The 15,678-nt window shown below is 39.4% G+C and overlaps 1 protein-coding gene across 1 annotated transcript; it reads left to right on the top strand.

Annotated features, from left to right (window-relative positions):
* The first annotated feature begins 95 nt into the window (after window positions 1-95).
* On the top strand, window positions 96-9,379 carry gpr83 (G protein-coupled receptor 83). The gene is made up of 4 exons (XM_034120272.1): window positions 96-533; window positions 2,255-2,380; window positions 8,149-8,282; window positions 8,665-9,379. The coding sequence occupies exons 1-4, from the start codon at window positions 96-98 to the stop codon at window positions 9,377-9,379; spliced, it is 1,413 nt and encodes a 470-aa protein (XP_033976163.1).
* Window positions 9,380-15,678: the final 6,299 nt, after the last annotated feature.

Below are 15,678 nucleotides of genomic sequence, written 5' to 3'. Positions count from 1 at the left end.
ATCTGCACAGGTGCACTAGGGACGAAATAAATGTGAAGTTTGTAGATGATATGAATAATAATAATAGTGGGAAAAGCTCAGTAAACAGTGGTAAAATGAGAGCTGTGTGTTTGTGTGTGGTGCTCTGGATGTGCAGCCCTCACACGGCAGCAGCGGAGGGACACAGACTCAACGACTCCTCACTTCTGGGAGAGGAGATGTTTTCTTACACGGACCACTTACTAAACGTTTCGGGGCATTTGGATAACCGGACCTCTGGGTTTTCCCTCCTGGACTTCGACGAGGGGATGCTGGAGGACTGGCGCTCTCTGGCCAGCAAGAAGCGCAGCGGAGCGGAGTCGCAGGACGCCGGGATCAAGGCGCTGCTGGTGGCCGCGTACTCTCTGATCATCGTGATCTCCCTGTTCGGGAACACTCTGGTGTGCCATGTGGTGGTGAAAAACAAGCGCTCCCTGTCCGCTACCAGCTTATTTATTATGAACCTGGCCGTGGCTGATATCTTCATTACTGTCCTCAACACGCCCTTCACCCTGGTAGGAGCACATGTACACTTTGAAAATGGTTCTCTTGTTTCTACACTTTTAAGAAACAAAGTGGGAAAACTTTCATTTATTGGTTAAGTTAGGCAGGTGAAATGTTTAAATGAGCTAGTGTTGCCTTTTTTAAACGCGTTTCTTCATATAATAACAACTTGTTAGGGAAATATATTCTGTATTCCAAAGTGTCCTTATCCGAGTCATGCTGTGGTCGAAAAAGAAGAATGCTTACCCTAAGTAAAAGTAGCAATACTACAATGTAAATATAAGTACTGCATTTCGGTATGATGCAATTATAATTATAGATGCATTCATTTGCTTATCACTTTAATGCTGCAGCTGATAAAGATGGAGCTAATTGTGGACCCTGCTTTAATTGCTACAGTAGCATCCTCGCTTACAATGATGTCCACCATCGGAGTCATATCTGTACTGCTCAAAGTGTAGGCACTGGTAGTGTTGGGTTTGAGGGAAAGAAATCAATAAAGTATGCTCTCAAATTTAAATACCACGCTCTTGAATAAAGATAGGGAATAACCCCCATAAGTGTGTCGGTTTGTGTGTGTGTGCGTGCGTGTGTGTGTGCGTGTGTGTGTGTGTGTGTGTGTGTGTGTGTGTGTGTGTGTGTGTGTGTGTGTGTGTGTGTGTGTGTGTGTGTGTGTGTGCAGGGCCGTCCCTGGCCAACTTGGGGCCCCAAGCGACAGGAGTGAAAAAAATGTTTTTGGAAACACTTTGCAAATATAATTCCTGTTTATTATTATTATCAACACAGTTACTTTTTTATACAGTGAGGTAAATGGTAAATGTGCATGTATGTCGTTCAGTATGCGTTTACAGGTGAATACTAGCCTCAACAAGATTAAAATATAATTCATGCAAATAAACTACTTCTACTAATAATAATAATCATAATCAATTCAATAATATAAATACTATATTATTTTATTATAATATAGTTGTAATATAGTCAAGACAAAACATGCTTATTACATGCTCAAAAACTGATATTTCTTAAATCTGTATTCAAATGTAGTTCCCTCCGTCAGCAATGTATCAACAACTACACACACATTTCTATCAATATTTCTCTGTGTTGTGGTTGACATGATGATGACTGGAGTTAAGGGGAGAGGCTGAGCATCACCATGAAATGTGCAAATTGACATGAATAAAAAAGGGGAAAAAATGCTCCATGTTTTTTAGGCTGTAAACTTTAACTGTTATGTAAGCCAACTAGACAGACAGTGTTTCACTCTTCCTTCTGTACATTAGCAGATAAAAGGCATCAAATACTTGAATGAATGGTAAATAAAGAATGCTGGAAATAACTGCATCTCCATTAGCCTGCTATGCAGAGACTGCCTTCTTCATGTCGTGAATTGCAGCTGCTGTTTTAATATGGCAACTGGCAAAAGTTTGACATTTGACTTATACAACAACCCACCTTCGAGTGATGCTCTAGTTTCTTCATGTTTTTGTTTTTTTCCCTCTTGCTTGCGCCGGACTGAAACTGTCTTTTCGCCGACATCTCTTCACCTGCACTAGTGTAATTATTAGTATTCATAACACATTCATTCAATATTCATCGCAGGAACTGAACTTTACACTGTGAGACGGACGGGGTTGGTAAGGCATAGCTGATCTGTCTGTGTGTGTGTGTGTGTGTGTGTGTGTGTGTGTGTGTGTGTGTGTGTGTGTGTGTGTGTGTGTTCCCTCAGGTCCGGTTTGTGAACAGCACCTGGGTGTTTGGGAGGACAATGTGTCACATCAGTCGCTTTGTACAGTACTGCTCCCTGCACGTCTCCACTCTCACGCTCACTGCCATCGCTCTGGACCGTCGCCAGGTTTGTCTTCATCGCGAGAGAAAGCTGTGATGCTATCTTATTCCCTAGAGACCATCAACGCTTGATCCCACTACTGTGTGATATAGAGAAACACTGTACCAATACTAGTATTCTGGCAATTAAATAACAAGCCTTGACAAGATGGGGGTTAAGTCCTTTTTTATGAAGTTGTGTCCTAGGCAGACGTGGAAAGTCACCAATGAAAAGCAAAACTTCTCCTTTATGAAATTCAATCCAGTGGTTCACAACCTGTTTGGCTTGTGACCCCTCAAAAAAGTATCGTTGGCTTGTCAAGGGCAGGTAATATATCGTGTTAGGCAAGTAAATCTAGCAATTCACCTGTCTGAAATTAAATTCAACTTGCAAAATTTTAAACAAATTAGACCTTTCTTAACTGTCAATGCTGCAAAGTCATACCTCCACTGTATGATTCTATCCCACATTGAATACTGTTTTACAAACTGGTCGTTTGCTTGTACCCATACACCCATGTGTGTGTGTGTGTGTGTGTGTGTGTGTGTGTGTGTGTGTGTGTGTGTGTGTGTGTGTGTGTGTGTGTGTGTGTGTGTGTGTGTGTGTGTGTGTGTGTGTGTGAGAGCTTGTACCCATAGAACAGCTGTACAAGAGAGCTATCAAGGTTTTTGACAGAAAGCCAAATTCATACCACCACTGTACCATCCTTGAAAAACACAATTTCTTGAATTTTGACAATTTTAAGTCTTTTAAAAGTATGTGTTTTTTTTTATAAATGTTTACATGGACTGCCCCCCCCCCCCCCCCCCCCCCCCCCCCCCCTTAGGGGAATTCATCCACAGAAAACACACTGGACGCTGCACTAGGTCAGAAACCAGAGGAGAAAGTCCACCGCAGACGGACCACTTTTGGACAAAATGTTCTATCAATTAAGGGCAGCTCTTTGTGGAATAGCCTCCCAACTGAGATACGGGATTGTCCCACTTTGAACAGTTTTAAAGGTCAACTAAAAGAATGGTTGAGAAACAAACAAACGTGCAATCACGATTAAATGAAAAAATTAAATAAATGATGAGCAAGCAACTCATCTTTTAATTTCAGAAGCTGATGATGGAGTATAGGAATAAAGCATCTTACTTTATTCTATTCTCTGTTGAGAATTACACATGCACAGTGGCAAGCTGAAGTCCAATCAGGCATTTTAATTATCCTGTAAGATAGATTAATTAGCTTAAATAATGAAAACAAATTACAATGTTCTTGTCTTTGCTGTTGATAACCAGTAATAAACAAAAACATTTTTGAAAGGGAAAGAGCGTTTTCCCGTCGACACATTTCGACGTTTTGACTTACACAATATTTCAGCATTCAGTAGCTAATGTCTCCATAATCACCTCTGTGAGCTGGGTGTCACAGCCGCTGCAGACACTTTACACCTGATTTATCATCGTGCCACACTACAATACACAATTTCTGTTCTTTTAATTGTTGCGCATCCTCTGATAGTGGCATGTATAATCAAGGAGATAGAAAACGTTTGGACATGTCTGGGAAATGGATGTTTATAAACAAGATGTTTGGCATCGGAGGTTTTTTTAATGACATGTTTGGGTAGTGGAGGTGTTTTCTTAATGCTTTAGTTTAGTTCCCCTTCAGAGACTCAAGATAAATTGAGTATTTTTTAAGCTTCAACTTCAGTTTTCTGTATCATTGAAACCATGAGCCTGACAAAGTTCCCCCTCCATTGCAGGTTATAAACTGTAATCTTGTTTTACAGCTGTGTCTGAAATTGCTTCCTTGTCCAGTGATTTTGGTCTTCATGTATAAAAACGTTTTTAGATTGAAAGCTCCTAATGTCAATTCTATTATCACTAAACTCTCCATAGGATAAGCCCTCATAGGGTACTAGATTGACTAGCAACAGGGATTTCAGACTCTCACAAAGCATCATGTTGTGTCACTGCTGCAGGAGTAGGGTTTTATGACTGTGATTTGTGATTTTTCGCTCAGGCATTATCGTGGGATTTTTCTTAAGCATGCTACAAACACTGCTTGTGACACAATCAAGGGTATAAGAGTGAAAACAAAAAACATACAGAAAGTAGTAAACTACAGTATAAAGACAATAGAGATACTGAGAAAAAAAACATACTACATAAGGTAAGAATGTAAATCAAATGCTCATGTAACTCCCAATAAACATGACTATATACCAACTAATCACTAATTTGTGTCTCAAAAACTAATAAGTAGCAGTAAAGTAGAAATGTAGTATTTCCATTCAAGCACAACTGAAACAGGTCTCTGTTTAATGAGTGTGGTTAACATGACATATGCTCTTGAATACAACTGTACAACACGTTTTGTGATTTTCTTTTCTTTTTCTATTTCAATTACTTTCGCAATTCCTCAATGTTCTTTGTGCATAGCTTCACCGAGGTCGTGTGTCAATTAAAGCCCTCTCAATTATCAAGGGTATATTAGTATGCAAGCATAATGAGTGCATTTTTCAATGTGAACACACTTCACTGAACACATTTCACATTCAAAACCTGCTTGTATGTAGTATGGATTTACTACGCTGCCACAGTGTGCTCCTTCCGGTGCTGTCCATGGTGCTGAATACGAATGGAGTGACGGTTTTGAGGTGAAGAAGTATCATTGTGGGTGTGCCTGTTATTTACTGTCAGATAAGGAATGAGGCCAGGGGCAAGTCTATGAATCATCTGTGTTTAACGGGAGTTTTAGCCTTTTGATGCCATTGTGGTCACAACCAGAAACAATAGTCCAATTGAAAGGACATGCTTACAGCTTCATTGCCTTGACAAGATACAGCTGATTTGATGTTTTTCTGGTCTGTATCTTTCATATTCCTCGCCTTTTTGTGCACCATAGGTTAATTATATGACCTTCCTCTGCTGTACTTTAGTCTCAGCTGCACAAATACACACACATGTCATTAAAATGCATTTTAAGTGTTTGCACTGCTCTCCATCCATAATGTATCTTTCACATCTGTGACCCAGAGGTGGCTGTGCCTCAGAAGGCAGACAGTTATCCTCCGATGTAAAGGTTGGTTTAACATGTTGACGTGTTGGCCAAGAAATCCCAAATGGCTTCCGTTGGCATGGCAAACGGTGTGTGAATGAGTCTCCCTGAGAAGGTGGCACCTTGAATTGCAGCCTCTGCCTCTGTGTGTGAATGGGTGATTGCTGACTTGTTCATGTAAAATGCTTTAATGCTTTCCAAAGACTGGAAAAGCGCTTTTCAAATGCAATCTATTTTCCCTCCTCCATAATGCATACAAAGCATACACTCTAATTCACCATACAGTATGCAGCTAAGTTATAATCATGCTAAGGAAACATTTTCCTGCTCATGATGTAGGAGCTGTACTTCGACTTGATAAATTGTTTCACCATAACAAATAAATGCACATAGCGTGTCAACAACCCTGGGTCCAATTGTAAATGGCAATTCTGATTAATGTAACCTCGGCTTCTGCTGAAAACTACTTTGAGCCATTATTATTATTATATTATTATTATTATCATTTCAGGAAGATGTCCCTGTATAACTCTCTTATCACAGATGATGCCTTAGAGAAGAATTATGATTTATGAAATAGGCCCCACTGGTTAATGAATTAAGGTCTTCTTGTTCTTTTAATTGATGTGCATGAATGTAGGCCCCTCAATTGAGTGTGAAGGCTGTTTGATTTGTACCTCTCAAAACACCTTTTTCTTCTTCTGCTCCAATAATTGGTACAAACTGTGCAGCTGAAATATGATCTTCTGTGAAACAAAAAACCCTGAACATAATTTATGCATTTAAATCTGAAGTGTGTTAAATTATGTTGATCTTCTTATAAAGCCAGACATTGGTAAGAAAATATATATAGATGCTTTCAAATAAAGCATATTGCATTTTGTCCGTTTTAGCTGTTCTTACATAATTAATGTACCTTATTTACTACACTGGATGTTCTCCAGTGGGGATAGAAGTAATCAGACCCTTAATTTACTTCTGCAAAATTAATATGTTTTACTTAAAAAGCACTGAAGATATATCAGCAAAAGGTAAAATACTCATTGTGCAAAATGGCTTCTTTCACAGTGTTATATTAAAGAAATTGTTTTCATAATTAAAATATTACTAACAAGTATATGTCAGAGCTATCTAAGGACATGTGGTGGAGTAGAAGTATAAAGTAGAGCAAAATGGAAATACTCAAGTACGACAAAACAATTGATAGTAATTGAGTAACTTTATGACATATCACACTTTCTTTCTGTCATTGCACTTAAAGGGGACCTATTTAACTAATTTCAGGTTCATAATTGTATTTTTTTGCTTTTACTGTGACATGTTTACATGCTTTAATGTTCAAAAAGGTCTTTACTTTTCTCATACTGCCTGTGCTGCAGCACCTCTTTTCACCCTCTGTCTGAAACTAGAGCCCAGTCTCTGGCTCTGTTGTGAATGGTCATAAAAGTCACCAAGGAGTCCAATGGGGTCGTTTTAGGCGGGTATGGGTTGAGTATGTGACAGAGAAACTCCCTCTGACTTGAACTTGAAACGATGTGGATTTTTGACTTTACAGACCGTTGACATGCACACAAACATATAACACTATACAGGAAATGAAAAAACCCCAAAAAGCATAATGGGGCCTCTTTTTGCTTAGTTCGTTTTTTTAGTGTTAGTAAATGCTCTCTCTGTTTCTCTGCTGAACAGTAGATAGAACCAATATTTTGTCTAGATTCCAAGTGATTTCAAAAACTGCACAGACAAAATAAGCTACAAGCAAGAAAAACGTTTATCTGGTCCAAGATTTGACTTGGACCTTTAGAAAATAACATGGTCTTGGGTTTACACTCTGCTTCACACATTGAATCAGTCTAAGCTCCTATAATGACTGCCATTCAAGAGAGTTGGATCAAACTGGAGCTAATATGAATAGAAGACAGATTATCTGTAATGGCGCGTTTCCACTACAGCGCGGAGCACGGTTTAAGAGGGCTGTGACGTCAGCGGCCCGTCTTTGGTTGCGTTTCCACTTGGCCTAGTACCGGCCGGCGGGTCCTAATTCACAGTTTTTCTGGCCTCATAAAATCGTGGGTCTAGGGCCAGAGACAACGAGGCTGAGTCGGGCTGAGTATGCTAAACTAGAGAGAGCATCGCTGGCAAGGGGGCTACAACTACAACAAGATGGACATATTTGACCGTGATTTAATTGTAATACACGTTTCAAAATGATGCCGAAGTAACAACATACTGATACCGGTTAGTAAAAACCATGAATTAATGCTTTGACAAGTCTGCAGACAGACGGCAGGCAAAAAACCTTTTAAAATGCGTGTTTTCTAAATGGAGATTGGCTAAGCTAACGCAGTATATGCTCCGACCGTCCACACTCACAACAACGGCCTATACAGACATAAATAAAGCAGCGACTGTATTCACCATGACACAGGCAGTCTGTGGTTTGTACTTGTTTAACTTTTGTCTAGTTTCTGAACATATATGAGGAGCTGTGAGCTCTGAGTGCTAACAGCTAACGGCTGTGTTGTTTTTCTGGGGTTCTCATTGAAGATGACGTCACGGCTCCGCCTACACTGCGTTACTATAGATACTACCCCAGTTCCTAAACTGTAATGGAAATGCGCCATAAAGTGAGCCAGTCCTAACGAGGCCCAGCCATACCGAGCGGGGCCGAGCGAGGCCGTGTAGTGGAAACACGCCATAAGTGTGTGTTTGCACTGACCTTGATATGTGTTGTTAATTTCTTTCAGGTGATTTTGCACCCTCTGAGACCTCGCATGTCCCCGGCACAAGGCGGTGCCTGGGTCGCTGTTATCTGGATAATGGCCAGCTGCTTCTCCATACCTCATGCAATCTACCAAAAACTCCTCACTTTTACATACAGGTAAAATGATTAACACTCCAGTGGAAGTGTATAATAATATTTTTTGGAGGTTGGCAATAGATCATATCATGATTGTAAGGAGTTTGTGTGGGAGGAAGTTCAGCCAGTTTTCAAACTAACCTTCCAGCTGTTTATTTGTGAGGATTTGCTGTTTTGGTCAATTTTAACTGAATATTTTTCGGGGTTTTTTGACTGAAAAACTAAGATTTGATTGTGTCACCTAGGGAGAAAATAACTTTATCACAATTTCAAAACAATTGATCAAGAATCAAGAAAGTTTTCAAAAGTATAATCGCTAATAATATTTGTGGCGTTACCCTCACTTATGACCTAATTATTACTAATCCGACTTGCTTCCTCTGCTCATATCTCTCCACCCCAGTAAGGAAAAGGAGCGCAGCCTGTGTGTCCCAGATTTCCCAGAGCCATCAGATGTCTACTGGCAGTTTATTGACCTCCTGACCTTCATCTTACTTTACATGCTGCCACTCCTTATCATCACCGCCTCGTACACCACGGTGGCCTGCCGGCTGTGGCACCACAATGCCATCGGTGACACAACGACAGCTCAGCACGCTGCCCAGAAGAGAAAAAGGCGGCGGACGTTGGCCATGTTGCTCCTGGTGGTCGGGGTGTTTGCTGTCTGCTGGTTCCCACTGAACTGCTACGTGGTGCTACTGTCCAGTCAGGCCATCCACTCCTCTAACGCCCTGTACTTCTGCTTTCACTGGCTGGCTATGAGCTCCACCTGCTACAACCCTTTCATCTACTGCTGTCTGAATCCCACCTTTCGCCAGGAGCTGAGGCTGCTCTTCGCCATGTGCAGGAGGAAACGTCGGGCGGTGGTCATGTTGGAGCCGGAGCTACGCCCTGTAGCTGCTCCTTGCCGTCACAGGACTGCCTGGCCCGACACCAACCAGTCCTCCAGGCCCGGGTGTGCTCTGCCACACCCGGGCAATTCCTCCTCCCAGCAAAGTCACGCCTCCTCCAGTCAGTCCCAAAACCTCAAAGACACTCATGTGCTCTTCATCGCCAGAAAGGTCCTCACAGGAAGGACTGACATTCTCTCCGTGGAGCCCATTGTGGCTGTGAGCTGAAAAACACTGCCACAATGTGATGCAATTACTTTGTCTGAGGTTGGGATTTGGCATGTTCTAAAAAGAACAGGACATCTGAAAATCTCAGAGATGTAAGCCTGGGCCTACAATGGATTTTAACGGCAGTGGAGCGAGATGATATGGCTTTTGTGATGGCTTTAAATTGAAGAAAATAACACCATGTTGTTTTTCCATCAGATACCGTAATGAAAACATGATTGTCTTTGGTTTCACCTATCTTTTTTTCTCATCCCAAACTGCTTTTCACTCAATTTAGGCCTCAGCTCTTCACATATAAACAGCTGCTAACCCTAACCCTAGATCTTCTATTCCAGCATATGCACAGTTTTTTTTGTTTCCATTTCTTTCCTTTACACTTTTCCATGCTTGTAAGTGGAGTTCAAACAAAGTTTGACCTTGGAAACTACCAGCTAACAAGGTTAATTAGTCGATGTTTTGGAGATTTTGTTCACTTTCTAAAGTAGTCTTCATACTGTAACGATACCAAAAACTCACGGTACGATAATATCGCGATAAAAAGTCCACGGTACGATATTTATCGCGATATTGAAAAAAAAAAGAGAAAAAAAAGTGAATCTTTTTCTTTACATTCTTTTTTGACTTGAATTTTTTTTTCTTTATTAAATAATAAATCTGATTTGTACAGCATTTTAGTAGGATAGTAGTATGTTAAAGTGTCAACAATATAATAATCAGACCCTGCAATAGAATAAATCAAGTTTCACTTGAGTTTTTCAAGTAACTCAACTCTAACTCACTAACTCACTCACTCAGCATCATCAGACAGGTTATATTTTAGGAATATGAGCATGTCCACATTTCCAGGTAGAAGCTGGGATGTTTGGGCGTTTACAATATCCCCTGCTGTGGAAAAAACTCTCTTGCTTGGTACTGATGTTGCTGGGACAGAGAGATATGCTTTGTCCATGGGTGACAACAGTGGGTAAAACTGTGCATTGTCTCTCCGCCACTTCAAAAACAATACAGTTTTTGCCAAGAAGGTGAGGCTTATTGACAGGGCGAGATATAAATATACTGTTGGTACTTGTCAATGTCTCTAGGTATGTACATGTAGCCCTGTAAATACGATGTCCTTTTGTGTTATCTGTTGTTTTATGTTCATGTTGTAACCTACTTGCTGCCATGTTGGACAGGTCTCCCTTGAAAAAGAGATCGATGATCTCAATGGGACCATCTGGTTAAATAAAGGTTTAAAAAAAAAAAAAATTGTTTTAAAAAAAAAAGAAATATATATATATTTTGTCAGTCTCACGACGGTATTGAGACATTTATTTACCGCGATATCGCGATATTCGATATATCGTTACATCCCTACTTCATACTGTTGGATTATTTACATTACAACATGCATATGATGTACAAGCAAATGTTGCAATGTGATGAACTTGGCTCAGTCATGCACATATAACACCTTCGACTGAAATGTCGTAATATTATATTGCTGTGAATGCCAAAAAAACTCAAAGAATATATTGTAAAATACAAGACTTTGATATTGTTGTCCTGATTTAAGTCTGTTTGTATTTTTTTCTCATAGCATGTGATAGGATCTGCTTTTAATGTATTTTTCCTTTTATAACTTTGGTTTGCTATTCTGCCCACTAGGACAAAGTCTCGGTGGATAACGCTGAACATCTCAGAGACAGCAGTAGTCTCTGAGACTTATTTTCTATATTGTGACCTCACAGTATAACTCTGTACCATAGACTCTATTATCGTCCTAGATGCTTTAAAAGCCTTTACACTGTGTGATGTTGGCCTGCCCAGAAGAAAAGTTTGATAATGTTGAGAGAAAAAGAACATTTTGGTTCATCAGTCGATGTTCTGTTTTGCATACCAAAAAGTACTGCCGTGGCTAAATGCTGTGTTCTCACTGCTGTTTCGACCCAATGATGCAGAATAAATATGACTGGTTCAATTCTTTCTGTTTAACGCTTGCTAAAAAGAAAGTTGTCAGTTGCATTCCAATTTGCATTTGAGATGGAGCATTGATGCATGCTCAGTTCATTTAACATTGCCTGAGTGGAATTAACTTTTGTTTACTTTGATCATTTCATATTTTCTCATACATCAGAATAATCATATATCTGGAATATCTAACATATCTTTACCCTGACCATTTGATAGGCTGCTTTGAAGCTCACTGTGCTACTTTAAATGCCTCAGGGTACATTTCAACACGGCCTTCAGGTTCTACATTGCTGTGTTAACGTTGTTATACAGTTAAGTATGGGTATTGCAAGTGTGTGTGTGTGTGTGTGTGTTTGTGTTTGTGTGTGTTAAACTCTAGGCTACAACAACAACAAAAAATGAAGAGCAACCAGATGGCAGAATGGTTTTATACTAAAACAGCTTGAATTTCCTACGCTGCATAAAAAACAATAGATCGTGTTTTTCTGTAAATTACATCTTTGTTGTTTACAAAACTCACATTGAAGGAACAATGTTGCCAATCAGTAACTTCAGGGAAGCAGGAAGAATTTTCAGTTCTGTTGTTTTTACGACGTAAAACTAAAAGATGTGTTGGCGATTGGAAAACCTGCCATTGTTTATACACTTTTTATTCTGTCAAAGTCTTAACAGGCATATTGTGTAGCATGAATGCAGTTCATGTATTCTGCCATTGAAAGGAATTATAAGAAAAACAAATTGTACAAAATACACTGTCCTTTTGAAAGGCAAATCCTATTTTAGCACATCAAATGAAAGGACTGAGAAATATTAAATCAACTGACGTTTTAATGAGTTTCAACCCAAGCAGCTTCAGTGAAGTCTGGTGAAGTGAAGTGGCATAAAGAGTTTTTTGTTGGAAAAATATGTGTTATGATTCCAGTTTTGAAGGTTTTGTCATTTATATTTTCCAGCATTGTAAAAATAAAAAGGAAACCCATTCATGCGGCGAAAAGCATGATCGGCAGTGAAAGATGCTGATAATATATTGTTGGAAGTGTTCAGTGTTTTATGTGAACAAAATATATTTGATGTATTAGAAGTGAGAAAAGTAAAATGGTAGAGTGTACTTGTGCACAGCTGTGTAAAAGACTCTGTTCTCTGTATGTGATTAATTCTCAATTAATAAGTTGTTGTTTTTTTGGTTTGTTGGTTGGATTTTGGTCTACAGAGGAAATTATCAATATTCCACAATAAATGTTTTGCAACGTCATGTCTTCTCTTAAAGTAAAAAAATGCAATTGTTCAGTGTGGGGGAAACTTCTGTGTAGCAATGCATTGGAGTCATCGACTCAGGAAGGAGACACGGTGAGAGTTGGAGCTTTTGATGTCAAACACTGATGGGTTTATTCAGAGTATTCGGCCGGAGGATTCACATCACAAATCAAAGAGTCAGAGGTTCTGACCACACGGTAGAGTTGCCACGTCAATTCTGAAGAGCCTCTCTCTATGCTAGACCTTTTAACGGGTTCACAGAGAGAAATCAACATCTCTGAAGGAGTAGACTAAACACTGAATCACCTGCGTCCGACGCTCATGGCCTCAAGGATTTCACATCCTAGAGCCCACAAACACCGATAAAGAAGTGCCTCAGTGTTCTCACAACAATTACCATTCGTGCCAGACAAGTTGACCGGTCACAGACTGGTAACAACAACACATATGGCACCAAGGCCTTTCCTTAAAGGAGATAACAGACGTCAGAGTAGATCATAAAACATCACAGAGCAAAAGGTTAGATATCTAGAAGAATTATTCCCTAACATTCAGGATTGTGAGAGTGTTGGTTATATCACTAAGAATAAAGTGGGAATACATACTACTGCGTTTATTTCAATGTAATTTAGCTAAAAGGTGATAATAGTGTGAATTGCGTGGGCATACTATATGTAGTAGATTTAATAAAAACTTCTTAACCTTATTCTATGGCTTTAGATGTTCAGACATTATTATCTAGTTTCTGAAAATATTTAAAGGCACTGATGCAATAACTGGTTTGATTCCTAACACGCGATTGTGGGGGACATAATGAAAACCATACCTTCAAAAATATGTCAGAATTGGCAAACTTTTAAGATGAAAGATTAAAGAGACAAACTGCTGCTGTACATATCAGCAGAATCACAGTACAAACTGAATCATTCAAGGTGCAGAAATGTTTTCCAACACCCATGAGACAAGGCTTTTCTCTTGAAATTATTCATATTTGTCGAAGGGGCAGTAAGCCTGAGTGACAGCAAAGATAATACGATGTCCCAGATATGCCACCTGTGGGACAGACAGCTATTTGTCGGACTGATTGGAGACCGCACTCTAATCCAATAGATCGTAGCACCACCATGTGCAGTGCACCATGAGACCATTAGGATACATCTACGGCTGTGGTTTAAGAGCAGTTTGCTTTTAATCCAACTTAAAAGCTGCATAGTACCCGAAACCAATTAAGCAACTTTTTGGGTTATGGGAAATCTCAGGTTAAGTAGTAATTGTGAATGAAAGTTACTAGATTTAAATGAGAGAACACATATAACTATAACTAAATTAAGAAATATTGCCTTCCAAAACAACTCACATTTCAACAACATGAATAAATGTTTTAGATTTTTTCATGGTTAAGTTTAGGGGAATTCATCACTTGGTTGGGGAGAGATATTTGTTATGGTTTGAAAACCATTACATGTAACTGTTTGGGTTCGCTCTCACTTCTCTCATCGGCCACAGTGGGAAGCTGTTTTTATAATCAAATAGCATTAATAAACCCACTTTAACAGCAAACAGACATATTTAGCAACAAGTTGGTAAATACAGTGGAGCGTTGAGCAACCACACAGAGACCGTCCTCTTTAAAAGAAGGCATCTTTAGCAGGTATAATGGTAAAAATATTCTTTGTTGAATGTGTTAAGCCCTTTTCCCACTGTAACATAAGAATAATGAAAAAAATACAGGGGACCAGTGTAGTCAGTTTGATTCAGTAGATGATTGCCATAACAGTCTATACACATTGTCATGGTAATCCATTCAAAGGTTTTTGGTCTGATATTATTTTTTATTTATTTATAGTATTTCTTCAAAATAGTCTGAATATCACAGGAAGGGGAATATGAAAAAGAAAAGGGAAATGCATTATGATTGTTCTGATTTGATTTTCTAATGAAAGCAGTGCGAGCACAAACTATTCAACTAAAGAGACTCTGAACATAACACACTCTTCTTTGGAGATACTTCAGAAAATACTTCTAAGGGACAACACAAAAAGGGAAGGACAGTTGTTTGAGAAATAGATCTTATTTCCACTTTCTTTAGGAGGGGAGATGGCACGCCTCAGCCTCACCTCATATTGAGCCCTGCTTGCAACACTCAGATGTTCCCACTTCCACAAAAGTGCAAAGAGCCTCATTGAAGTGCTTTTATATTATGGAGGAGAACTACTGGGACTCACTCAGCCTTACAATCTGTTTCAAACTATTGTACCTTTCCTTTACTGATGGAGGACCTTAACAAGGAGTGGAAAGATGGATGATACCAAATAGCTTGTCTAAAAGCTTGTGAATCTGAAAGGTCATCCTGAGCAGCAGGGTGTCAATGCGATGCTGTTTAGTGAGCATCACTTTACTTCAGGAGTTGCATATTAACACAGGGAGGATGAAAGAAGCATGAGTCAGCATTCATTTGATTCTGCACGCACTGACTTGCAGTGCATTTGGCTATTACTCAAATGCCACAAATAAGTTGTTTTTAAAAAAGCCCCATTTTTCCCTTATTCCTCTCGACCAGATCTCATATAGTGACCTGCATTAACCTCTCACTGACTTCCCGTCTGTAACCAACAGCTGCCCCCAATTTTAAAACAAGAAAAGAGAAGAGATTATAATGCAAGAGTTTCTATTGATTGGGCTTTTTATAAAGGTTATACTAAGGTTGTGTCCATCACAAAATGAGATAACTGCGACTTCTCACAGCCTGTCAGCGTGATGAAAGCCTAACTGACTCAAATATTTACGAAATGTTATCTTCTTATTCGGGCAGGACACATATATTCATCAATCAAATTATTATTTGGTTGGGTAGGTACTTTAACTTAACTATTTGGGTATTATTTTTGTTGACCTTTTATTACAGACATGCATAAAACATGCTAAATCTTTTGAAAAATGCTATTTCATGATACTTACATTGTTTGTGTTCTCAGGGGAAAACCCATGTGGGGTTTGGGTCAAAAGGACTGAGGCCTCTGGGGGCTTCATTACGCACAGGGTCGAGCCAGGCACTGCCTGTAAGAAGTTGCAAAATGTGCGGAGACATCAGC

Source organism: Trematomus bernacchii, unplaced genomic scaffold (assembly GCF_902827165.1).
Source record: "Trematomus bernacchii unplaced genomic scaffold, fTreBer1.1, whole genome shotgun sequence".
Taxonomy (NCBI): domain Eukaryota; kingdom Metazoa; phylum Chordata; class Actinopteri; order Perciformes; family Nototheniidae; genus Trematomus; species Trematomus bernacchii.
Note: the sequence above shows the minus strand (reverse complement) of the source record. Positions and strands in the feature narration are given on the sequence as shown.